The sequence below is a fragment of the Aotus nancymaae genome, unplaced genomic scaffold, assembly GCF_030222135.1.
Source record: "Aotus nancymaae isolate 86718 unplaced genomic scaffold, 86718_ANA_hifiasm-v0.15.2.pri h1tg000059l, whole genome shotgun sequence".
NCBI lineage: Eukaryota > Metazoa > Chordata > Mammalia > Primates > Aotidae > Aotus > Aotus nancymaae.
Window position 1 is genome coordinate 7,558,531 of NW_026988473.1, and position 23,837 is coordinate 7,582,367.

The window sequence follows — 23,837 nt, forward strand, 5'->3', positions numbered from 1 at the left end:
TAGCACTTTTTGAAACTTTTGTTTCAGTTTAGAAACAGAAAGCAGATACATGTTTGCATGCACCAGATCATTATGTAAACTATTTCTAATGGTGGAATATGGTGCTAGGAGTTTGAAATCCCCTGGACTGAGAGTCCCTGAAAGGATTAAAGGAGATGAGGTACAGGGATTAGTTTCCTAGGGCCGCCATAACGAAGCCCCACAAACTGGGTGGCTTACAACAGAAACCCATTGTCTCACAATTCTGGAGGCTAGAATTCTAAAACCAAGGTTTTGGATCAGCCATGCTCCCTTCTGAAACCTGTAGGGAAGACTCTTTCCTTGCCTCTTCCACTTCTGGTAGCCCCAGGCACTCCTCGTCTTACAGATGCCACACTTCAATCTCTGCCTCAATCACCACATGGCTTCTCCCCTCATCATCTGTCTGTGTCTTTTTTTTTTGAGACAGAGTCTCGCTCTGTCACCAGGCTGGAGTATAGCGGCACGATCTCAGCCCCCTGCAACATCTGCCTTCCGAGGTCAAGCAATTCTTCTGCCTCAGCCTCCCGAGTAGCTGGGACTACAGGTGCACACCACCATGCCTGGCTAATTTTTGTATTTTTAGTAGAGATGGGGTTTCGCCATGTTGACCAGGCTGGTCTCAAACTCCTGACCCCAAGCGATCCACCCTACCTTGGCCTCCGAAAGTGCCGTGATTAGAGGCGTGAGCCACTGTGCCCGGCCAATAAATGATTACTATACAACATTGTTGCTGCCTTGGACACCTGAGAACCAGGCAGGAAGTCTATCTCCTTCTCTAACGGGCGGCACGCACCTGTAGTCCCAGCTACTTGGGAGGCTGAGGGAGAAGAATCGCTTGAATCCAAAAGGTGGAGGTTGCAGTGAGCCAAGATTGCACCACTGCACTTCAGCCTGGGCAACAAAGTAAGATTCTGTCTCAAAAAAAAAAAAAAAAAAAGAATATTAAAAGGCTGGGTGTGGTGGCTCACTCCTGTAATCCCAGCACTTTGGGAGGCTGAGATGGGCCTCCCACCAGGTCACCAGGTCAGGAGTTCAAGACAAGCCTGTCCAACATGGTGAAACCCTGTCTCTACCGGAAAAATACAAAAATTAGCCGGGCATGGTGGCGTGCGCCTGTAATCCCAGCTACTCAGAAGGCTAAGGCCCAAGAATTGCTTGTGCTTGGGAAGTGAAGGTTGCAGTGAGCTGAAATCACTCCCCTGCACTCCAGCTTGGGTGACAGAACAAGAATCCGTCTTAAAAAAAAAAAAAAAAAAAAGCTTTACTCAGTTGGGTGTGGATTTGTGGTGCTCCCTGAGTTGTCTTTCCTGCGCCAAGATGCTTCAAAATTTTATTAAAAATATGTGGCTCCCCTTGAAACCCTACTATACCCAAGTTTACTAGGAGATTTGGGTAGGAATGGGACTGATGGGCTTCATCATTTATAAACTCCATGCCGCCGATAAAAGAAATAAGGCTGCGAAAGCTGCAGCGTCTGCTCGTGATCATCATTAACCAGCTTACTTGGAGTACCTGTGAAAGAAAACGTCTGTCTGCCTGTAAATTTGAGCAAGCCGTGTTAGATGGGGGGCATGGAACATCACTGTACACTTGTATGAGTACCGTTTACTTCATGGCATGAATAAATGGACCTGTGAGATGCTCAAAAAAAAAGGAGATTGAGGCAGGGATAGAGCAAGGATTCCACACCCAAATGATCTCTAAGCCCATGCTTTCCTCCTCTTAAATCTGGCCACTGTCCTGGCTGGGTGACCCACTCAACTCAACCACGCCAGTATCAGGATCTCTTCAGCCCCAAGGACCTTACCCTCCACCCTATGTCAGCCAAATCCAGAGTCCTCAACTGCTCCCTTTTCAAGAGCTAAAACCCCATGTCTTCCACTCTCACCATCTCACCCCCTCAGCCTCTCACCTTTCTCCAGGCCCTGCCCTTGCCCCTCCTCAGCAAGTGCCTTCCTTCCCTGAGCAGCCTGGACCATGAAATCTTTCATCAGCACCACCAGTAGTCACAATCCCCCGGCTCCTTGTTTCTACCACAAATTCACCACCTGGGTCGATGCCACCATCCATCTTCTCTAACCTGACACATGGGCAGCCCAGCACTGCCGGAAAAAGCTCCCACTCTCTTGCAGATTGGCACCAGAATAAACGCAGGGTTCCTGACCTCTGCTCTGCAGCCGCATGGCGCCTCCCTACATCTTTGTGCTTGTCATCACTCAGCTCCCTTTGCCTTATTCCCAAAAGTGTTTATTCTCAGCTTCCACCTCTCCTCATGCCCGCTACCTCCGGCTTGCTGCCCCCGTGTGATATTTTTTTAAGAGTTGGGGGGCCATGTGGTGGCTCACACCTGTAATCTCAGCACTTCGGGAGGCCAAGGCAGATGGATAACCTAAGGTCAGGCAGTCAAGTCCAGCCTGGCCAACATGGTGAAACCCCATCTCTACTAAAAATACAAAACTTAAACAGGCGTGGTAGCGGGCACCTGTAGTCACAGCTACTTGGGAGGCTGAGGCAGGAGAATAGCTTGAACCCAGGAGGCAGAGGTTGCAGTGAGCAGAGATGGCGCCACTGCGCTCCACCCTGAGCAACAGAGCAAGACTCTGTCTCAAAAAAAAAAGAGCTGAGAGTCTCTCTCTGTCACTGGGCTGGAGTGGCTCACTGCGGCCTCGAATTACTGGGCTCAAGGGATCCTCCCACCTCAGCCTCCCAAGTAGATGGGACTACAGGAGCATGCCACCACACCTAGCTAATTTTTTTTTTTTTAATTTGTTTTTAAAGACTGGGTTTCACCATGTTGATCAGGCTGGTCTTGAACTCCCGACCTCAGGTGATCCGCCCGTCTTGGCCTCCAAAGTGTTTGGGTTACAGGTGTGAGCCAGTACGCCCGGCCCCAGCTAATTATTTTTATTTTTATTTTTGTAGCAACAGGGTCTCACTGTGTTGCTCAAGCTAGTCTCAAACTCCGGGACTCAAACAAGCCCCCCCACCTCAGCCTCCCAAAATGCTGGGATTATAGGCATGAGCCATCACACCTGGTCTGCATGTTGATTTAAATGAGACAAGATTCTCAAATTCTTTGTTTAAGAAATCTTGCAAGGCCGGGCGTGGTGGCTCACGCCTGTAATCCCAGTACTTTGGGAGACCGAGGCGGGTGGATCACGAGGTGAAGAGATCGAGACCATCCTGGTCAACATGTGAAACCCCGTCTCTACTAAAAATACAAAAAATTAGCTGGGCACGGTGGTGCGTGCCTGTAATCCCAGCCACTCAGGAGGCTGAGGCAGGAGAATTGCCTGAACCCAGGAGGCGGAGGTTGCGGTGAGCCGAGATTGCGCCATTGCACTCCAGCCTGGGTAACAAGAGCAAAACTCTGTCTCAAAAAAAAAAAAAGAAAGAAAGAAAAAGAAATCTTGCAGTCACTGGGTTGATTTTACTTCATGTGCGTGGGAGAAGAGGGATGTGTCAATGCTCCCCCTCTGGCTTAACAAAGAAAACTCACAGGTATTTCTACCTTCTAGAAAACAGAGATGTGAATTTAAATATTATTGCCAGGGCAACACATTATTAAGGAAGACAAGCAATCAGAATCACAAGCTTTTTAAAAGTTAAAGGTTACTTTCGCAGGACAAAGCAAGTCTCATAAATTTAATTGTCTGACAAGACTCCCTTGTTAGAAATTACATTTGCGAAGATGGTTTTACCAGGCACAAAAGAATCTGCTTTTATTTCTGCTGCTGCAGAAGAAGAGGGCACATTTTCTCTTTCTTATCATACTTTTTTTTTGTCACCACCAGTTAGAAGGATCTGGAGTCTTCAAGGCAGCACCTAGAGAAACAAAGGCAGGCTGAGAGGTTGCTCTCAAGCCAGTCGTTCCCGCCACCCACTACATGGCAATCAACTTGCAAGTCTCTCAAACAGTTGCTCTCCACACTCCTACATAAGAGCTTATCAAATCTGAGTGTGCGTAGGAATCACCTGGGATCTTGTGAAAATGCAGATTCCAGGTGTGACGCAGCGGCTCATGCCTGTAATCCCAGCACTTTGGGAGGCCGAGGTGGGCGGATCACCTGAGGTCAGGAGTTCGAGACCAGCCTGGTCAACATGGCAAAACCTCATCTCTACTAACAATACAAAAATTAGGTGGCAGGTGCCTGTAGTCCCAGCTTCTCGGGAGGCTTAGGCAGGAGAATCACTTGAACTTGGGAGGAAGGGATTGCAGCGAGTGGAGATCAGGCCATTGCACTCCAGCCTGGGCAACAAAGTGAGACTCCATCTCAAAAAAAAAAAAATAGTAAGTGCAGATTTTGGCTGAGCACAATGGCTCACATCTGTAATTGTAGTGCTTGGGGAGGCTAAGGCAGGAGGATTGCCTGAGGCCAGGGGTTTGAGACCAACCTGGGCAATGTAGTAAGACCCCATCTCCACAAAAAGTAAAAAAAAAAAAAAAAAAAAAGCGGGGCACAGTGGCAGTGGCTCATGCCTGTAATCCCAGCACTTTGGGATGCCAAGGCAGGTGGATCACCTGAGGTCAGGAGTTCAAGGCCAGCCTGGCCAACATGGTGAAACCTCATCTCTAAAATATATATATATTCAATTTTTTTTAAAAAAAAAGCCAAGTTAGTAGTGCATGCCTGCAGTCCTAGCTACTCAGGAGGCTGAGATGGGAGGATCCTTTGAGCCCAGGAGTTCAATGCTACAGTAAGCTATAACAGCACCACTGACTCCAGCCTGATTGGCAGCAAGACCCTGACTCAATAGGCTGAATAGACCTGAGAATCTGCATGTGCAACAAGTAGTTACTGTGGTTGCTACTGATCCCCAGACAGACATTGTGAATAAGAAGGTCTGGGATGTTTATTCCAATTTCTCCTTTCTCCCCAAACCTCCGACACTTGGGAGACACCAGTCCTCATTCTCAGCTGATGATCTTGTTTCCTGTTTCACTGGAGAAAATAAAAGCAATCAGGATACATATATCAAAACATCACAGGGTACCCCATAAATCTATGCAATTATTAATTCTCAATTAATTTTTTGTTTTTCGAGACAGAATCTCGCTCTGTCGCCCAGACTGGAGTGCAGTGGTGCAATCTTGGCTAACTACAGCCGCCGCCTCCCAGGTTCAAGCAATTCTCCTGCCTCAGCCTCCTGAGTAGCTGCGATTACAGGCACGTGCCACAATGCTGGCTAATTGTTATATTTTTAGCAGAGACAGGGTTTCACCATGTTGGCCAGGCTGGTCTCAAACTCCTGACCTCAAGTGATTCGCCCGCCTCAGCCTCCCAAAGTTCTGGGATTACAGGCGTGAGCCACCACGACGGGCCTCTCCCTCCCTTTAAAGCAACACTGTCTGTAGTCACTATCTCCAGAGTCTCCCCTCTGTCCCTCCACACTCCCTCCAGTAGGGCTTCTTGCCCTCACCTCAACCACAACTGCTCTTGTCAAGGTCACCAAAGACTCCATGGCCTCTGTCCTCTCACTTGACCCCTCAGCAGCATTTGATAGTGTATACTGGGGACCTTCCTCCTCACTTGGTCCCCAGGTCACTCCCCTCTGCCCATCTCACTGTCCCCTCATGCTTTGTCTGCATTGCTGGCCCACACCCATTTCTCCAACCTCTGAAGAGCTGAGTCCTGGGCCATCTTCTTAGCCCTCTGTATGCTTACTCCGCTGATCACCTCCTATCACCTCACGGCTTTAAATACCAGCTGTGCAGAGGACTCCCAATTCACCTCTCCAGCCCAGGTCTCTCCGTGAACAGCAGAGCGGTATGTCCAATGGACATCTTGACATTTCCACTTTAATGTCTAAGATTTCAAAGGCATTGAAAGCCCAAACTCAGCCACCTGTTTCTCCTGGTAAGTCCACTCCTTCTGCAGTCTTCCCCATCTCATTAAATGGCAAATCCAATCTTCTAGCTGCTCAACCCAAAAACCTTAAAATCACCCTTGAGGCCGGGCACAGTGGTGCACGCCTGTAATCCCAGCACTTTGGGAGGCCGAGGCGGGCAGATCGTGAGGTCAAGAGATCAAGACCATCCTGGCCAACATGGTGAAACCCCCTCTCTACTAAAAATACAAAAATTAGCTGGGTGTGGTGGTGCATGCCTGTAGTCCCAGCTACTCGGAAAGCTGAGGCAGCGAATTGCTTGAACCTGGAAGACGGAGGTTGCAGTGAGCCGAGAGAGCACCGCTGCACTCCAGAATGGCAACAGAGAGAGACTCCGACTCAAAACAAAAAAATCACTGTTGATGAGATAGAGGTTGCAGTGAGCCAAGATCGAGTCACTGCACTCCACCCTTGATGACAGAGCAACAATAAAATTAACAAACAAAATAAAATCACCATTGACTATTCTATTTCTAGGGCCACACTGACCACATCAGCATTATTGTGTGAATTTTAAAAGGGTGTCCCTGAAGAGCAGTGACAGTACCATGGATGCATGATTTGGCAACTGGACAGAGCTCTGTTTTTTTGTTTTTTGGTTTTTGGTTTTTAGATTTAGCGTCTCGCTCTGTCACCTAGGCTGGAGTGCAGTAGTGTAATCATGGCTCACTGCAGCCTCAACCTCCCCAGCTCAAGCAATCTTCCCACCTCAGCCTCCCAAGTAGCTGGGACTACAGGCACGTGCCATGCTGGGTTTTTTTTTTTTTTTTTTAGAGACATGTCCTCGCTGTGTTGCCCAGGCTGGTCTCAAACTCCTGGCCTCAGACAGTCCTCCCACCTTAGCCTCCTGAGTAGCTGGGGTTACCGTGGAGATAGTCTGTGGATAAGAAGTAAAAGATGATCCCCCTTTGTCATTGAACTTGAGACACACAAGGCCATTGCAAATGGAACATGTTCTGAATTTCAGCACCACCCACGTCCCGCCCAGGGTGGCCAGTGCCTTCGTGCAGCACGCCTTTGTGCCCAGTCACACACATCTTGGCAGAATGTCCCCCGGTGGCAGCATCCCAGGCTGTTCCAGTTAAAAGACAATTGTACTTCCTGCTTCTTGGCGCTTGCTTCCTGCCCATTTTCCAAGCCTGGTTCTGCTTCCTCCTGGCAGTTCCTGGTGGCCTTCCAATAAATTCTTTTACTGCTTAAGAAAACCAGGTGCTCCAACTGATACTATCTAGAAACATGTACAAATCCCTCTTGCCCTTGAAATTAGAAAAATCAGTTTCTCCATGTTTCCCTGGAAGTAGTCTGGAGATCACCCAGAAATCATCGATGCTCTCCTTGTCATCAAATCTGAAGCTACCTGGGACAGTTCTACTCTGATGCCAACTGGCCTCTTCTTGTCTTCCTATCCCCCACCCCAGGCTCTGTTCTCTGCCCTCTATGTGGGTCTGTCTTCAATTGTCTAGTCTACAGATGTTGCCGGTCCTCAGGGCTCCAGTGTTACCCTTCTACCCTTCACCATCCGCACGCATCATTTATCCTCATGGCAAATTCCCCCCACCTCAACCCCCAGGATTCCCAGATCTTGCCTTCTGCAGAGCTGTAGACACTCCCCTGCTGGAAACCTCCACCTGCAAGGATAAGGGCACCTGGCGAATCTGCATGGAGCTGATCAGCTTCCCACCCTCACCTTCGTCCTGCCTCCCCTACTCAGCTTAATGGTCCCAGCCTGCACCCCGAGTCACCCAAGGTAGAAACTCAGGAGTCACTGCACAGCTCTCTTCTCCCTTCACATCCAGTCTATCCCACCTAGGAGGTCATAAATCCTGGAGTTTCTTCTCTTGAAATATCTCTCCAAGCCATTCCCTCCTCTCCAAACCCACAGCCTCTGCCCCTTAACTTTTTTTTTTTTTTTTGAAAGAGTCTTGCTTTGTCACCCAGGCTGGAGTTCAGTGATGCCATCTCAGCTCACTGCAACCTCTGCCTTCCGGGTTCAAGCGATTCTCATGCCTCAGCCTCCCGAGTAGCTGGGATTACAGGTGTGCACCATCATGCCCAGCTAATTTTTGTGTTTTTAGTAGAGACAGGGTTTCATCATGTTGGTCGGGCTGGCCTCGAACTCCTGACCTCAGGTGATCCACCTGCCTCAGCCTCCCAAAGTGCTAGGATTACAGATGTGAGTCACCGAGCCTGGGCTGCCTCCTTAACTTCTTAATCTTACTGGACTGCATTTTCCAACAGCCTCCAAAATGGCTCCTGGCCCAGTCTCAGCCACCTGAAACTTCTTCCTCCTCAACAACAAGTATAGAGGGAGCTTCCTGGAGCTCAAACCTGAGCAAGCCACTCGCTGCCAAGAACATGTGAGTGGTTTCCCCATCAATAAGAGCAATGTTTCTTTCTTCTTTCTCTTGTTCTTACCGGAGCTTGTTACCATGGATTCTGGTGTCCCATCCCAGACTTTCTAAATCAGAACATCCAGGAGAAAAAATTCAAGGCTTTTCTTTCTAATCATTGCCCTCAGGCCTAAGTCAGCACACGGGAAACACTGACCTGCTTTGGGAATCTTTTGGGGAAGGTGGCTAAAAATAAACTTCCAGTCGGGAGCCAGGCGCCGGGAGCTGCAGCTCATGCCAGTAATCCCAGCACTTTGGGAGGCCAAAGTGGGCTTTATCACCTGAGGTCAAGAGTTTGAGACCAGCCAGGCCAACATGGTGAAACCCCATCTCTACTAAAAATACAAAAATTAGCCAGGTGTGGCAGGTGCCTGTAATCCCAGCTATTCTGGAGGCTGAGGCAAGAGAATCACTTGAACCCAGGAGGCAGAGGTTGTAGTGAGCCGAGATCATGCCATTGCACTCCAGCCTGGAGGAAAAGAGCAAGACTTCGTCTCAAAAAAAAAACAAAATTAGCTAGGCATGATAGTGAGCACCTGTAATCCCAGCTACTCCACAGGCTGAGGCAGGAGAATCGCTTGAACCCGGGAGTCAGAGATTGCAGTGAGCCGAATCGCGCCACTGCACTCCAGCCTGGGCAACAGAGTGAGACTCCTTCTCAAAAAAAGTAGCAAAATAAAATTAAAATTAACTTCCAAGCTCACACCCTTGGAGTTTCATGGCATATCCCCATTGGAGATTCTGATTTGGCGTAATTTGGATGGGAAAATTTTTTCCAGAGGATTCTGAATAAGCAGGCTGGGAGCCGCTAATCTATATGATACAGTAAAATATAGACAGCTTGAGCCATGGCTGTTCAAGCCCTTTAAGCTTCAGCCTCTGGTTGGCTCTCACCACTCTCCCAAATTGTCCAATATCATGCTTTATGTCCCAGTTACAGTTCCTCACACTCATCATGCTGTCTCAACCGAGCAGTGGTACATGTCACCTATACCCGGTGGCCTTTTCCTTCACATGCATAACATGAATGCCTACTGGTACCTCAATCTCAGCTCAAATGAAGACTCCAAGAAGCTTTCCCAGATTCCTCTGGGGTTAAACTCCTCCTCTGCCCATCAGAGACCCTGGTGCTCCACAGCCATTATTTCATGGAGGCAATTACTTATCTGCTCTCACTCCCAATCAGTGAAGGTCACATCAGCAACACTGTATTTTAGTCCCGTTTATGTCCCCAAGATGTAGCACATTGATTGGAACCAGAAGAATGGCTCAGGCTGACGGAGATGTCCACCTGCTCCCCGACCCGTGATCCAAGGGCAAGTAACAACAGAGTTCAAGTGATCCCAAGAAGGACCAAGTCCATTGGCACATGGGGTTTGACCATGGTACTAAGGCCTGGGTCCAAATGGCAGCTCCACTATGTCTAGAAGGTCCCTTTACTTCTCCGAGCCCCCAGCCTCTGTAAACAGGGTCCCCACAGTCCTCCTAGGTGTGTCACAATGACTTAAAAGTGAAAGTCTCATTAAACCAATTATGGGTGTGGTGGTGGACGCCTGTAATCCTGGCTACTTGGAAGGCTGAGGTAGGAGAATCGCTTGAACCCGGGAGGCAGAGGTTGCAGTGAGCCCAGATCACATCACTGCACTCCAGCCTGGGCAACAGAGCAAGACTCCATCTCAAAAAATAAATAGTAAATTTTATGCCATGTATTTTACAATACTTTTTTATTTTTTTTGAGACAGGGCCTCACTGTCACCCAGGTTGGAGTGCAGTGGTGCAGTTATACCTCACTGCAGCCTCAGCCTCCAGAGTTCAAGTGATCTTCCTGCCTCAGCTTCCAGGTTAGCTGGGACTACAGGCACATGCAACCATGCCCAGCTAATTTTCTTTTTTTAAGTAGAGACAGGGGTCTACTATGTTGCCCAGGTTGGTCTCAAACTCCCCACTCAGCCTCCCAAAGTGCTAGGAGGCGCATGCATGAGCCACCACCTGGCCTTACCATATTTTTCTTAAGTGAAAATCCCCCTGGTGGTTTAGTGGTTAGGATAGGGGGAAAGATGAAAATCAAATAAGCACAGAACCATAATGAGGCTCCATCCGTAACAGCACCATGATGAAATCTGCCTAAGAGGGGAGTCCAGGAGGCAGAGGAAGGAGGAAAGGGGGAGGGCTGGAGCTGGGACCCTGGGAAAGGACACGGAGAGGGAAGGGTGGGGAGCTTCAGGAAGAGGCCCAGAGCAGGCAAGAGCCAGGAGGTGGGGTGGGGAGGGGGGTGGTTACTGAGAGAGAAGAGAAACCCTAGGCAGAGGGGAGCCAAGGTCCAGCAGGCTGGGTGTCTTCTCAGTAACTGTGCTGACAGCCTCAGGATCCTGGGCCTTAATTTGGGTCTTTTAATCAATTGATCTCTCCCCTAGAGATCAGAGGCCCAGGCCCACCCCAGGTCACAGTCCATGGGAAGGGAAGCCTGCACCAGTGACCTGTATTCTTTTTTTTTTTTCAGACTGAGTCTTGTCATCCAGGCTGGAGTGCAGTGGCACCATCTCGCTCACTGCAACCTCCGCCTCCCAGGTTCTAGTGATTCTCCTGTCTCAGCCTCCCCAGTAGCTGATACAACAGGTGCCCACCACAACTGGCTAAGTTTTGCATTTTTAGTAGAGACGGAGTTTCACCATATTGGTGGTCAGGCTGTTCTCGAACTCCTGACCTCAGGTGATCCCCCCGCCTCAGCCTCACAAAGAGCTGAGATTACAGGCCTGAGCCACCGTGCGTGCCCAGCCCCCATTCTTTTCTGTAAGAAAGCTAGGAGGGCCAAAATAACCCCAAGGGCCATGAGGCCTGCGCAAATCACTAGTACTGCAACAGGATCCCACAGCAAGTATTGCAGATCTGCCTGCAAAACAAACGCAGGACCCAAACACTTCTGACCACCTCCACTACTACCATCCTCAAAAGCATCCTAGGTTGCAGGAACAAACCATCTTTACTGGCGTCCCAGCTTGCAGGTTAGTCAACAGCTAGTAAGTCTGTTAAATTCCAAGTGAGACCATGTCACTCTGCTCAAAACCCTCCAACAACTGACTCTCATTCCACTCCCTCAGACCCTGTGGTAGTGAAGAATTAATCTTACTCGGCAGTCTGGCCTTTACCCTCGGCTACTGGCCCTCTAGACCCACGGAATGTCCTGGCTAACAGCAGCAGCAGTGATAAATGTGATTTACGACCTGAGCTTTGGGACAGGCAACCTCTGGGGGAAACGAAGACAATTAAAGGCCTTAAGCCCAAAGCTCCGCAGGGGCTGACGATTAAAGGTCAGCCACAGAGCCAAGGATTGAGGGAGCTTCTCTGGTTACACCTCCATCATGGCCGGGAAGACGTACCCGTACTCCATTGCAAGAAGCCAGGGGGAAGCTTCCTATTTAGCTCCCTCCCAGATCCTGCCCCAGGATCTCTCTTTCTTTGGCTGGCTCTGGGTATGCTTTTGCTGTAATAAAACCATAATCCCAGTACCTTCCTGAGTTCTGTGAATCACTCTAGTCTATTACCTACCTGAAGGTGGTCATGGGGACCCCTAAACTCGCAGCTGGTATTGAAGTGAGGACAGACTTGTGGGGACCATGCCCTCTAACCGCTTATGTTGCCAAACTCTCTGCGCCCCAAGTGACCACCTCATTACAACCGTCATGATCTGCCCGCTCCTTGCAGGTAAGACCTCATCTCTTACTCCTCCCTCACATCAGCCAGGCTCCCCTCATCAATCCCAGGAAGCCTTCCCCAGATACTCACCAGCTGAACTCCTTTACTCAAGTTACCTCCTTGGTGAGGCCTCCTCTACACCCCACCACCCTGAAGCACCTTTTCTGCTTTACTTTTTCCTCCAGAAAAACACTGTCACCATGTCCACTATAACTGCTGTGTTTTTGTCTCTCCACAAGAGTATCAGCCCCAAGGAGGCAGGAATTTTTGTACTGTGTTCCCTGCTGTAACCCCAGGACAGGGATAGTTTCTGGCACGTGCTGAGTGTTCAACCAATTCTTGAATGTATGACCTCTAGTATCTTTTAGAAATACCTTTTAAAAACCAGACTTGGCTGGGCGTGGCAGCTCACGCCTGTAATCCCAGCACTTTGGGAAGCCAATGTGTGCAGATCATGAGGTCAGGAGATCGAGACCAGCCTGGCCAATATGGCGAAACCCCATCTCTACTAAAAATACAAAAATCAGCCAGGTGTGGTGGTGGACGCCTGTAATCCCAGCTACTCAAGAGGCTGAGACAGAAGAATCACTTGAACCCAGAAGGCAAAGGTTGCAATGAGCCAAGATTGCCCCACTGCACTCCAGCCAGGGCTAAAGAGCAAATTCCATCTCAAAAACAAAAAACAAAACAGACCATCCCATCCCCTCTTTCTCCGTGAAAGGCCAAGTCTGCAAAAACAGGAGAACTAACTAACTATGCTTCGCTAGAGCCCTTTGCTGAGGGAGATGAGCTTAAGAGTTGGCAAGACCCAAGATGTCCAGAGAGCCCCATGGCCCAGCATGGGTGAGGAGGCATGGTGCTATCCCAGCCCTGACACTTTCTTGCTGTTGACTTTGGGGGGACCCCTCTTCTCTGAGCCTTGGTCCTTACGGAAATAATGAAGGAGTTGGAGTAGATGCATGGAACTCTCTAGCCAAAACACTATGGGGTAGGTCTGGGAGGGGAGGAAGAAGAGAAATTCCCACTACGAGAGAAGCAGAGGGAAGACACGACCTCACCAGGCAGGAGTGACTTTTATTTGAAGGAAGAAAACACCCTATTTGGGGGTTCACTTATAATCTGCAAGACTGTTTTTTTTAAAAAAAGGAAAAAAAAAAAAAGAGAAAAACGAGAACCCTAAGGGCCTGGGGAAAGGAGAAGGGCAGTGGGTTCACATCAGGCTGGGGTCAGGCCACATAGGGGAAGCGGAGCAGCAGCCCTTCGTGGGGCTCCAGTTTCAGGTGTTCCAGCTCAAGCGGGGAGCCCTCCTCACGGCCTGGCTGGGTGCTGAGCAGGAGGTCAGCCTTGGCTGGCAGGCTGGCGCCGGCAGGCAGGTCAGAGGCCTGCAGCCCAGCCGAGAGACCCACGTCCCCAAAGTTAAGCACTACCAGGAAACGCTCATTCTGGTCCCAGTGGCGGATATAGGAGAAGAATCCAGGCCCAGAGGTGAGTGCATGGAAGTCCCCATGCAGTAGGGAGCGCTCCTTACTCCGCTGGTCGCTCAGCCGCCGGAACAAGGAAAGGAGGGAGTCGGGATCTTCACTCTGGCCCTAAGAATGGTAAACACATAGCAGAAGCGAGTGAGGAAGGTCCCCCAGGTACAGATTTCTACAAGCCCAGCCCACCCTCCACTGGTCAGGTTCTGCCCATCTAAAACTCTTACCGTCACAGTCATGTTGGCACTTACAGCCGCTGATATGTAAGGGAAGTTGGACTCATCCCACAGCATGACTGGAGCTTCCACAGGCTGAAAAGCAGAGAAAATAGGACTTTAAAAAGGCCTGGGGTCAGGCATGGTGGCTCACATCTGTAATTCCAGCACTCTGGGAGGCCAAGCCAAGAGGATCACTTGAGCCCAGGCATTTGAAACCAGCCTGGGCAATATAACGAGCCCTCATCCCTGGCAAAATTTTTTTTTAAATTAGCTGGTATAGTATTACGTCCTTATATTCCCAGCTACTGGGGAGGCTGAGGAGGGAGGATCCCTTGAACACAGAAATTTGAGCTTGCAGTGAGCCATGACTGCGCCACTGCACTCCGACCTGGGCAACAGAGTGAGACTCTGTCTCAAAAAAAAACCCTGGGCCCACTGTCCTTTATCCCTCTTCTCATTTCCATCCTCATTGGTCTGGCTTTTTTTTTTTTTTTCTTTTTTGAGATAGAGTCTCGCTGTGTTGTTCAGGCTGGAGTGCAGTGGCGCCATCTCAGCTCACTGCAACCTCTGCCTCCTGGGTTCAAGCAATTGTCCTGCCTCAGCCTCCCATGTAGCTGAGACTACACGCACGTGCCACCACACCCAGCTAATTTTTTTGTATTTTTAGTAGAGATGGGGTTTCACCACGTTGGACAGGGTGGTTTAGAACGCCTGACCTCAGGTGACCCACTCACCTCAGCCTCCCAAAGTGCTGGGATTACAGGCATGAGCCACCACGCCCAGCCTGGCTAACTTCTACTGGACAAGCAAGGCAAGCTCCCACCTCAGGGTTTTCACACATACACTATTACCCCTCAGCCAAGAAAGCTCACAGATGGCTGCAGGTGAGCTCTCACTTCCCTCAGGTCTTTGCTTGGTTATCTCACCAGGTTTCCTGTGGCTACTCTCTATGAAACAAGCCCCAGCCGGGCGTGGTGGCTCCTGCCTGTAATTCCAGCACTTTGGGAGGCTGAGGCGGGCTCATCATAAGGTCAGGAGATCGAGACCATCCTGGACAACATGGTGAAACCCTGTCTCTACTAAAAATACAAAAATTAGCTGGGTGTGGTAGTGCGCGCCTGTTGTCCCAGCTACTCAGGAGACTGAGGCAGGGAAATTGCTTGAACCAGAGAGGCAGAGGTTGCAGTGAGCCAAGATCAAGCCACTGCACTCAAGCAGGTGTAACAACGAGACTCTGTCTCAAAAAAAAAAAAAAAAGAACAAGCCCCATCACCCCCTATTCTCTAGGCTCCTTACCTTGCCTTCTTTTGCATAGCACTCATCAGCAGCTGGCATTTTATTTATGCATATCTAATTACCTAACCACCTCCAGCTCACTTGTGCAATGCTGTATCCTCAGTGTTAATAGATAAATCCATGGACTAAATGAATAACTGGTTCTATAAACATCATGCTGATGGCTGGGTGCAGTGTCTCACACCTGTAAGCCCAGCAGTTTGGGAGGCCAAGGTCAGGGGATCACTTGCATCCTGGAGTTTGAGACCAGCTTGGGCAACATAGTGAGACCACGCCTCTGAATTTTTAAAATTCGCTGCGGTCAGGCACAGTGGCTCACACCTGTAGCCCCAGCACTTTGGGAGGTCAGGGCAGGCAGATCAATGGAGCCCAGGAGTTGAAGACCAGCCTGGGCAACAACAGTGAAACCTTGCCTCTACAAAAATTAGCTGGGGCCGGGCACGGTGGCTCACGCCTGTAATCCCAGCACTTTGGGAGGCCGAGACAGGTGGATCACGAGGTCAAGAGATCGAGACCATCCTGGTCAACATGGTGAAACCCCGTCTCTACTAAAAATACAAAAAATTAGCTGGGCATGGTGGCGCGTGCCTGTAACCCCAGCTACTCAGGAGGCTGAGGCAGGAGAATTGCCTGAACCCAGGAGGCGGAGGTTGCGGTGAGCCGAGATCGCGCCATTGCACTCCAGCCTGGGTAACAAGAGCGAAATTCCATCTCCAAAAAAAATTAGCTGGGTGTGGTGGTGTGCACCTGTATTCCCAGCTACTCAGGAAGCTAAGGTGGGAGTACTGGTTGAACCCAAGAGTCAGAGGTTGCAGTGAGACATAATCGCACCACTGCACTCCAGCCTGAGCGACAGAGCAAGACCCTGTCTCCAAAGTAAAGAAAATAAAAAGATTAGCTGGGCATAGTGGCATGCACCTGTAGTCTCGTCTCACCTCCTCAGGAGGCTGAGGTGGAATGATGACTTCAGCCTGGGAGGCAGAGGCTGCAGTGAGCCAAGATCATGCCAATGCATTCCAGCCTGGGTGACATAGTGAAATGCTATCTCAAATTAAAAAAAATGTCGAGGACCAACAGTAACCCTGTGTCTAAAGCTATCGAATGCCTTTGTAGTAGCACCCCTACCAGATGCTTCTTCTTATTTTTTTTAGAAGGCTTCTCACTTTGTTGCCGAGGCTGGAGTGCAGTGGCACGATCTCGATTCACTCTGCCTCCCAGTTCAAGCGATTCTCCTGACTCAGCCTCCCCAGTAGCTGGGACTACAGGCGTGCACCATCACACTCAGCTAATTTTTGTATTTTCTCTTTTTTTTTTTTGAGACAGAGTTCTGCTCCTGTTACCCAGGCTGGAGTGCAATGGTGTGATCTCGGCTCACCGCAACCTCCGCCTCCTGAGTTCAAGCAATTCTCCTGCCTCAACCTCCTGAGTACCTGGGACTACAGGCGTGCGCCACCATGCCCAGCTAATTTTTGTATTTTTAGTAGAGACAGGGTTTCACCATGTTGACCAGGATGGTCTCGATCTCTTGACCTCGTGATCCACCCGCCTTGGCCTCCCAAAGTGCTGGGATTATAGCATGAGCCACCGCGCCCGGCCAATTTTTGTATTTTCAGTAGTGACACGGTTTCACCATGTTGTCCAGGCTGGTTTCCAATTCTTGACCTCAGTTGATCCACTCGCCTCAGCCTCCCAAAGTGCTGGGAATACAGGCATAAGCCACCATGCCCAGCCACTGCCATGTACTTCTCCCTTATTTGCATGGTTCCCTCCCTAAACTATGAACCTGTGAGGGCACAGAGTCTAGCACAGTACCCTCTGTCCAAAGAATAAAGGAATGAATGAATGAACGGTGACTACCATACTAAACATCTTCTAGGTACCAGGCATTACCACTAAAAACATGCCCTTATTTAACCCTAACCACCCTTCAAAAACTGCAGTAACACAAGAGATGACAAAATTCAGAAAGGTAAAACAATTTGCCCAAAGCCACACAGCCACTCAGCTACCGACTAGGAATCAAATGCGGTTTCACCCCAAGGCTAACGTCTCTCTGCTGCCATCCCCAGAATCATGATAAGATGGATAAACAACCTCCCTGTGATGGACAGACAGCAAGTAGTACCTGTCCAGGAATGGCAGCCGCCTCCAGGCCAATCTCATCCCCGTAGCTGAAAACAGGGGTCCCTGGCAGGGTGAAGAGCATCAGCTGGTAGAGTCGGAGAAGTTGAGCCGGCAGGAAGGAAGTCAGGAGCCCTGCCTGAGACAACTACAAGGAGAGACTCCAGTGAGCCCTGTCGCCCACCCCTGCCTCCCTCTCCCAATGACCCTTTCTCCCAAAGCCCACCTGCCCCCTTTCCCACCAGCATGGTACTCACACTCCAGCTGCACCAGCGATTGCCAGTGGCATTCAAATACTGTGTGACTAGGAATTTTGTATGCTCCCCAGTGAAACTGGAATCAGACAGGTATGAGCTAGTCAACAGCAAGTCTTTGTTGGATTCGAGTAGGCTCAGGATTTGCTGAAGGTCGGAAGAGTTAGTTCCTGCAATCAAGAGCCTGCAGAGGGGAGAGAGGGGGTCAAGGTTGGTATAAGAAAGAATGGGGCCAGGCACCATGGCTCACACCTGTAATCCCAGCACTTTGGGAGGCCGAGGCAGGTGGATCACTTGAGGTCAGGAGTTTGGGACCAGCTTGACCAACATAGTGAAACCCCATCTCTACTAAAAATACAAAATTAGCCAGGTGTAGTGGTGCATGTCTGTAATCCCAGCTACCTGGGATGCTGAGGCAGGAGAATCACTTGAACCCAGGAGGAGGAAGTCACAGTGAGTGGAGATCGTGCCATTGCACTCCAGCCTGGGCAAGAAGAGCAAAACTCCGTCAAGAAAGAAAAGAATACAAGTCTTAGTGGAGGAAAAATTTAATAAAAGAAAATAAAAGAAAAAGGATAAAGAAAGTTCTCTAGACTAAGAACCCCCACTTCTTAGGCCTAGCACTCCACTGAGGGGTTCCCACAATGGAGCTGAGTCAGCAAAATGGTGCCTGTACCCACCTATCTTCACTGAAGCCCTTGGTGATGTTTTGCCACTCAGCCAAGAATGAGGATGCATCCTAGAAAGAAAAAAGCAGAATCAAGGAACAGAAGGTATCCCCAGGGTCTGGCTGAGTCCCTCTGTTCTCACCCAAGCTTTGTCCCTAATATGGAAAGGGAACTCACCTTCAGATTCTCTACGTCTCGAACCTGGAACCCATCCACGCCAGCTTGCAGCCAAAACTCCAGAGCATCCTATAGGGGGCAGAATAGTAGAGGACAGACATCAATTCTCAGGAAAAGGCTCCGAAAATTCCAGCCCACACTAAACCTCATCCACCACACACTTCCCCAGGACCTGGGGAGAGTCTTGTGCCTTGCCTGGGTCTTCCCCGCCTGCACTACAAGGCTTAGCCCTGGCACCCCTCCAGTTCTACCCTTCCACTGATTTTCTTAGTGCTACAGCACTTTAGTTCTCTATTCCTGCCTCTGGCAAATCACACAGCTTCACCTTTGAAAGCTACAGAAAGGGGCCCAGAGAAGATGTCCACAAACATAACTTCGTTTAACGCTTAGTATTGGAATGTTAGTATATCTGTTTTAGAGATGAAGAATCAGAGAAGCAGGGAGACATGTCCACGGGTCATAATCAGTGAGCAGCAGACAGGATCTAAAATGTCAGTCAAGATCCCCCCTCTCCCAGTTTCCTGAGGCCTGGGGAAGGTATGAGTACAATAGCTGCTCAAAGCAAGACCAAGGATCAAAGATTGAAATTCAAAGCACAGCCCCAGGGCAGTTTAGATTTGAAAAGAGGCCAGTGCTGCAGAATAGAGCCCTGGTAGTCATCTGGTGCACAATGTGGAACTTCCCCCCACTCTTCCTTTCTTCCCTTTCCCTGGGCCCCCTGCTCTGTCCTCTGGTCTCCATTTCCATGTGAGGGTACCACCCCTCACAACAAACCATCCAAAAACATTCCCTTATCAGTAATTTTTAGAAGGTCCGCTAGGCAAGGCCTAAACTGGACAATCCCCGGGTCCTAACCAAATGCTGGGAGTCCAGAATTCTATCTCGGAATGACAGCTACCAGCAGTGTCAGTATCTGCCTCCATTTTTGTTCTACCCATTCTGAACAAGTCAGCGTCCTAGGATCCAGGCATCAGGAGCTAGGGTGACATTCAAAGCCCTACTCCTAGCCTGCCAGGTATAGATTTGAGCCTATGGCAAATGAGATACAGTTATACAGGAAATTAGAAAACATCTATAAAATACTTGGCATAGTCCCAGACACATAGGAGTACCCCAGTGCTTATAATTTCAGACTGGGCTCTATTCCAAACACATCAAACAAGAACTGAGAAACCAGTCAGGATAGGATTCCCACAGACAAAGAGCTTCCTCTCCCAAAAGAAAGAAAAATCAAACTTCCAGACTGACATCTGAGAAGGTCCCTTCCTGGCACTGTCTCATCCTCAGAGTCAAGGAAATAAGAAATATAAGCGATCAGAAAAGGAACAAGAAAAACAGAAGTGTGCTGTTGGCCTATCCTTCGACTACGGGAGGAGGCGTTCCTGCTTGGCCCCAAGGAGCAAAGGGACCCTTCAACTGGAGCCAGGTTGGGTCTACAGGGCTTGCTGTGAAAGGACCATCCCAGCCCCAGCATCTGACTTCCACCAGCCATCAGCTCCAACACTCACCTTCACCTTGGTGGCCACAGTGTCAACCTGAGTGGAGAACCACGAGTTCTCACCCTGGTAGTTCGGAGTGAGGTCCAGAATGACGCGGATGCCTAGACCAATGGAGGAAGAGGCAGTCATGAGACAGTCTAGGGGCTAAGGACAAATAAGGAAATCACAAACGCAAGTCACTGAGTGTTTCCTATGTATTATTTGGTACAAAAGCTTGAATTTGAACCCTGGGAAAATTCGTCCCACTGAAATAGATATAAGCAAGGAAAGGCCTTAAGATATTGGAAGGCAGGCCAGGTGTGGTGGCTCATGCCTGCCCAGCACTTTGGGAGGCCGAGGCAGGCAGATCACTTGAGGTCAGGAGTTCAAAACCAGCCTGGCAAACACGGTGAAAAACATCTCTAAAAATAAAAAAAATTGCCGGGTGTGGTGGCTCACAAGGTCAGGAGTTTGAGACCAGCCTGGCCAACATGGTGAAACCCCGTGTCTACTGAAAATAAAAAAGTAGCCGGTGTGGTGGTGGGCACCTGTAATCTCAGCTACTCAGGAGGCTGAGGCAGGAGAATTGCTTGAACTGGGGAGGCGGAGGTTGCAGTGAGCCGAGATCTCGCACCACTGCACTCCACCCTGGGCGACAGAGCAAGACTCCATCTCAGGGGGGAAAAAAATTATCCAGAATTATCTAGGTGTGGTGGCACATGCCTATAGTTGCAGCTACTCAGGAGCTGAGGCAAGAGAATCACTTGAACCTCAGGGGAGGAGGTTGCAGCAGTAAGATCATGCCACTGTACTCCAGCCTGGGTGACAGAACAAGACTCCATTGTTAAAAAAAAAAAAAAAGATATTGGAAAGCAGAAAGTTTATAGTGCAGATAAGTGGACCCTGTGTTTCCCACTCCCAAAGTGAACCTTTTTAAACATGTGTCTATATTGAGTTGTAAAACATTTGGGATTTCCGACCCCGAAAAGAACATACTGTTTTACAAGTCTAAAACCACTGATTTAGTAAATATCTACATTTTGCAAATAAGGGCATTGAAGCCCGGAAGTTAAATGACCTGTTCAAGATTCCACAGCCAAGTAGAAAGCCCCCCAAACGACTGGACAAATAAATCCATTTTAGGCTGAAGACAACCAAATCTCCCCTCTACCTGCCCTAGGAAAACTCAGAGCCAGTTAGGAGGAAACCAGACAAAACTTCTATCCTACTTTTCCTCTGGCCAAGTCCTTTCTACCTGTTTCCTTGGGAACCCCAGGATACCCACTCTTTTTTTTGGCAGATTGCAAGAGACTGGCAAAATCTTCCTTGGAGCCAAAATTAGGGTCGATCTGCAGCAAGTCGGTCCCAGCAATATCATCCTTCTTGTTCTTGTGAATTGGGCCCAGCACAAGGCCCTTCACCTTCAGAGAGCTCAAGTAATCGAGATGCCCCTTCAGACCTGAAATGGGGGGCTGGATTAACAGGTGAGGCTCCTCTGAGGGGCCCCTGACCTCCCCACTCTCCCTTCCCCCAGAGCCTAACGGTGGGACTGGGAGGGGGGACAGGGGAAAGGGGGAGGTGAGATTGAATCACGAGACTCAGGAGCTGATGTAAGGAGCCCTGCAAGTTACTTCAGAAACCGGTTGCAACTGGCTCCAGGCGCCGCTGGGAGTGAGGACGCTGAGTCACCCACCCTCGTGACGGAGTGAGGGGCGGGTCGGCTTTCTTCAAAGAAAGGAGGGAAGGACAATGTGCGGGGAGGGGGTGTGGGGAGGGGAACAGTCCTGGGTACCGGATGGAGGGGAGAACCGGCTAGATCACTCTGGGGACAGGGGAGGGGGTTTGTGCAGGCCACAGATTCAACCAGGGACAGGGGCGCGCTGCACTCACCCGCCAGGTTGCCCGCGCCGTCGCCCTGGAAGCCCTGAAGGTCGCCGATGCGGTAGAGGGCGCCCGTGTGCCACCACTTCTGCACGGGTAGATCGCGACAGCGCGGCGCCCGCACGATTATGACCACGGCACCCGCCAGCATGCCGAGCCAGCCCAGCCAGAAGAGCAGCAGCAGCACCCAGCGGATGCGCACCCAGCCGGGGCTGCCTGCCACCTTCAGCAGCTCCTCTTTGGAAAGGCCCGTGAACTTGGCCGCGGCTGCCGCCTCCGCCTCGTCTTCCGCCACCTTGATCTTCACCAGACCATTCTTCTCGGCGCCCGCCACGGCCATGGCCGCCCCAGACGCCGCGTTCATCGGTTGCTTCTCGGGTTCTAGCTCATTCAGCTCCACCTCCTTCATATCTACCTCGGTGTCCTGACTCATGGTGCCTGCAGAACCGGCGACACGACTCAGACTGCGGTCAGATGGTGGCTCAATCCCTACCCGAACCCCTGGACACAGAGCGATCTCCCAGGTCGGTGTGACTACGCGCAGCTTCCGCTAGTACATATGCTCGGCAGCGGGCGCGGCCTCAGGGTAGGGGCAATGGAGCCCCGCCCCGCCCCTTAAGGTGGAACCTCGGCGACTGCCCCAGCCATTGTGGGCGGCTCAGGGTAGTAAAGTCAGAAACACGCCTCCGACAGTACTTCCTGCGTCGCCCTATTTCTCATCTCCAACCTGTCTAACCCTAAGGTTCTTTTCAACCTGAGGCTGGGACGGCTCGGCACGGAGCCACCTTTAAGTGGACGAGGTCTCTGATCCAGCCCCAAATCCCGAGGCCCCTCCTGCGTCCCTTAGGCTTAACCGCCCCCAAAGGCCCCTACCTCTTCGCCCATTCCGGCAGGCTAGTGACTACCCCAACATCATCCTCTACTTGCCCCTGGTTCAGGGTTCTGGCCACCGCCTGGTATTCTCAACTTTGCATGGCTGCTAACACTCTCAGAGGCAGCCAGACACAGCTTCTGTCTTTTCCCCAAGGCTTGCCCTCTCAGGCCTCTGGGACTTGGCGCAGACGTCTGCTTCCGTGCAGGGCTTACTCCCACTCATTTTTCAAGACTCTTCTTGAGTTTATTTCAAGTACTTCCTCATGCAGCAACTATTTATTGTGTACTCACTACAATACTTTGCTTTGTTAATTTTATTGAATTGACGCTAATGCGGTCTTCTTCACAGTACTTTAAAATTAATGTTTGGGCAGCAGAGTTGAGGTAGACGTCCCTCTTCTTATCCTACCCCACCCCTAGCTGGATGTTTAGCAGCTAGGAATCAGACATCCAGAAGAGAATGACAGGGCTGTAAGGAACGTAACAGAGCTGGGAATCAGAGGCATCCACCTTTTTCCTAGAATAGACCAGAAGATGCCACGGCCAGACTCTTACCCACCTTACAGGGCACAGATTACCCCAAACTCCCCCAAGGTCCTGTCTTCCTATCACTTCACTGTATTAGGCCTTGGAGGCAGCTGCTACTGCAGATGCTTTGAAGACCTCTAGAATTCCCTCCACAGGGCGCTTGGATTGAAGTGGGGCAGAGACAAGGTTCACAGCAGGAAACTACCAGACATCAACACCATGGAGTGCCAACACTCTCAGGAACTCCTTGTTCCTAAATAGTGCCAGTTGGGATATTTTCAGAGAGGAGCTGGAGGAAATTGGTTCTTTCTCCCTTTCCCACCGAGGCTGGAAGCCAAGATTGCTGTGTACTTAGAAGAAAGCAAAAGCCAATATCTTAAGTAATAACAGAGAAAACGGTGTAGAAAGGCTCATCCTCTGCTAGTCCCTTCTGCAGCCTAAGGCATCCATCCCCATCCCCACCCTAGGAACAAGGGGTGCACGGGGCAGCCCCTGTGAGAAGCAGAGCAAGTGGGTAGAGATTGGGGTTCAGACCAGTGCTCAAAGATACGAGGTCCAAGGTGCCCTGCATGTGCCAGATAAAAAGTGCCAACCAGAGGTTCTGAACAGACTTTATCTCTAGCATGAAAGCTCAAGGCTGGGTGCAGTGACTCATGCCTGTCACCTAGCCCTTTGGGAAGCCAAGGAGGGAGGATTGCTTGAGGCCAAGAGTTTAAGGCCAACCTGGGCACAGTGGCTCATGCCTGTAATATCAGCTATGGCATGAGAAATGGAGGCTATGACATGATAAATCACTTGAACCCAGGAGGCAGAGGTTGCAGTGAGCTGAGATTGGGCCACAGCACTCCAGTCTGTGTGACAGAACAAGACTCTGT

General features: G+C 50.2%; 1 protein-coding gene and 1 pseudogene across 3 annotated transcripts in view; one reads left to right on the forward strand and one right to left on the reverse strand.

Annotated features, from left to right (window-relative positions):
• The first annotated feature begins 1,338 nt into the window (after positions 1–1,338).
• LOC135270162 (ATP synthase subunit ATP5MJ, mitochondrial-like) lies at positions 1,339–1,551 on the forward strand (annotated as a pseudogene).
• Positions 1,552–13,047: 11,496 nt separating this feature from the next.
• SLC3A2 (solute carrier family 3 member 2) overlaps positions 13,048–23,837 on the reverse strand; it is a 39,669-nt gene continuing 28,879 nt past the window's right edge. For 2 of the 3 annotated variants that reach the window (XM_012454454.3, XM_012454456.3), the window contains exons 4-12: positions 21,571–21,999; positions 20,966–21,139; positions 19,711–19,802; positions 18,203–18,271; positions 18,038–18,096; positions 17,361–17,541; positions 17,108–17,251; positions 13,696–13,779; positions 13,048–13,582 (exon numbers count right to left, since the gene is read on the reverse strand). In XM_012454454.3, coding sequence (XP_012309877.1) covers positions 13,220–13,582; positions 13,696–13,779; positions 17,108–17,251; positions 17,361–17,541; positions 18,038–18,096; positions 18,203–18,271; positions 19,711–19,802; positions 20,966–21,139; positions 21,571–21,999 — 1,595 coding nt within the window. In that variant the 3' untranslated portion in view covers positions 13,048–13,219. Of the gene's footprint in view, positions 13,583–13,695; positions 13,780–17,107; positions 17,252–17,360; positions 17,542–18,037; positions 18,097–18,202; positions 18,272–19,710; positions 19,803–20,965; positions 21,140–21,570; positions 22,000–22,434; positions 23,728–23,837 lie in introns of those variants that run through there. The other variant, XM_012454457.3, reaches the window with a different exon arrangement.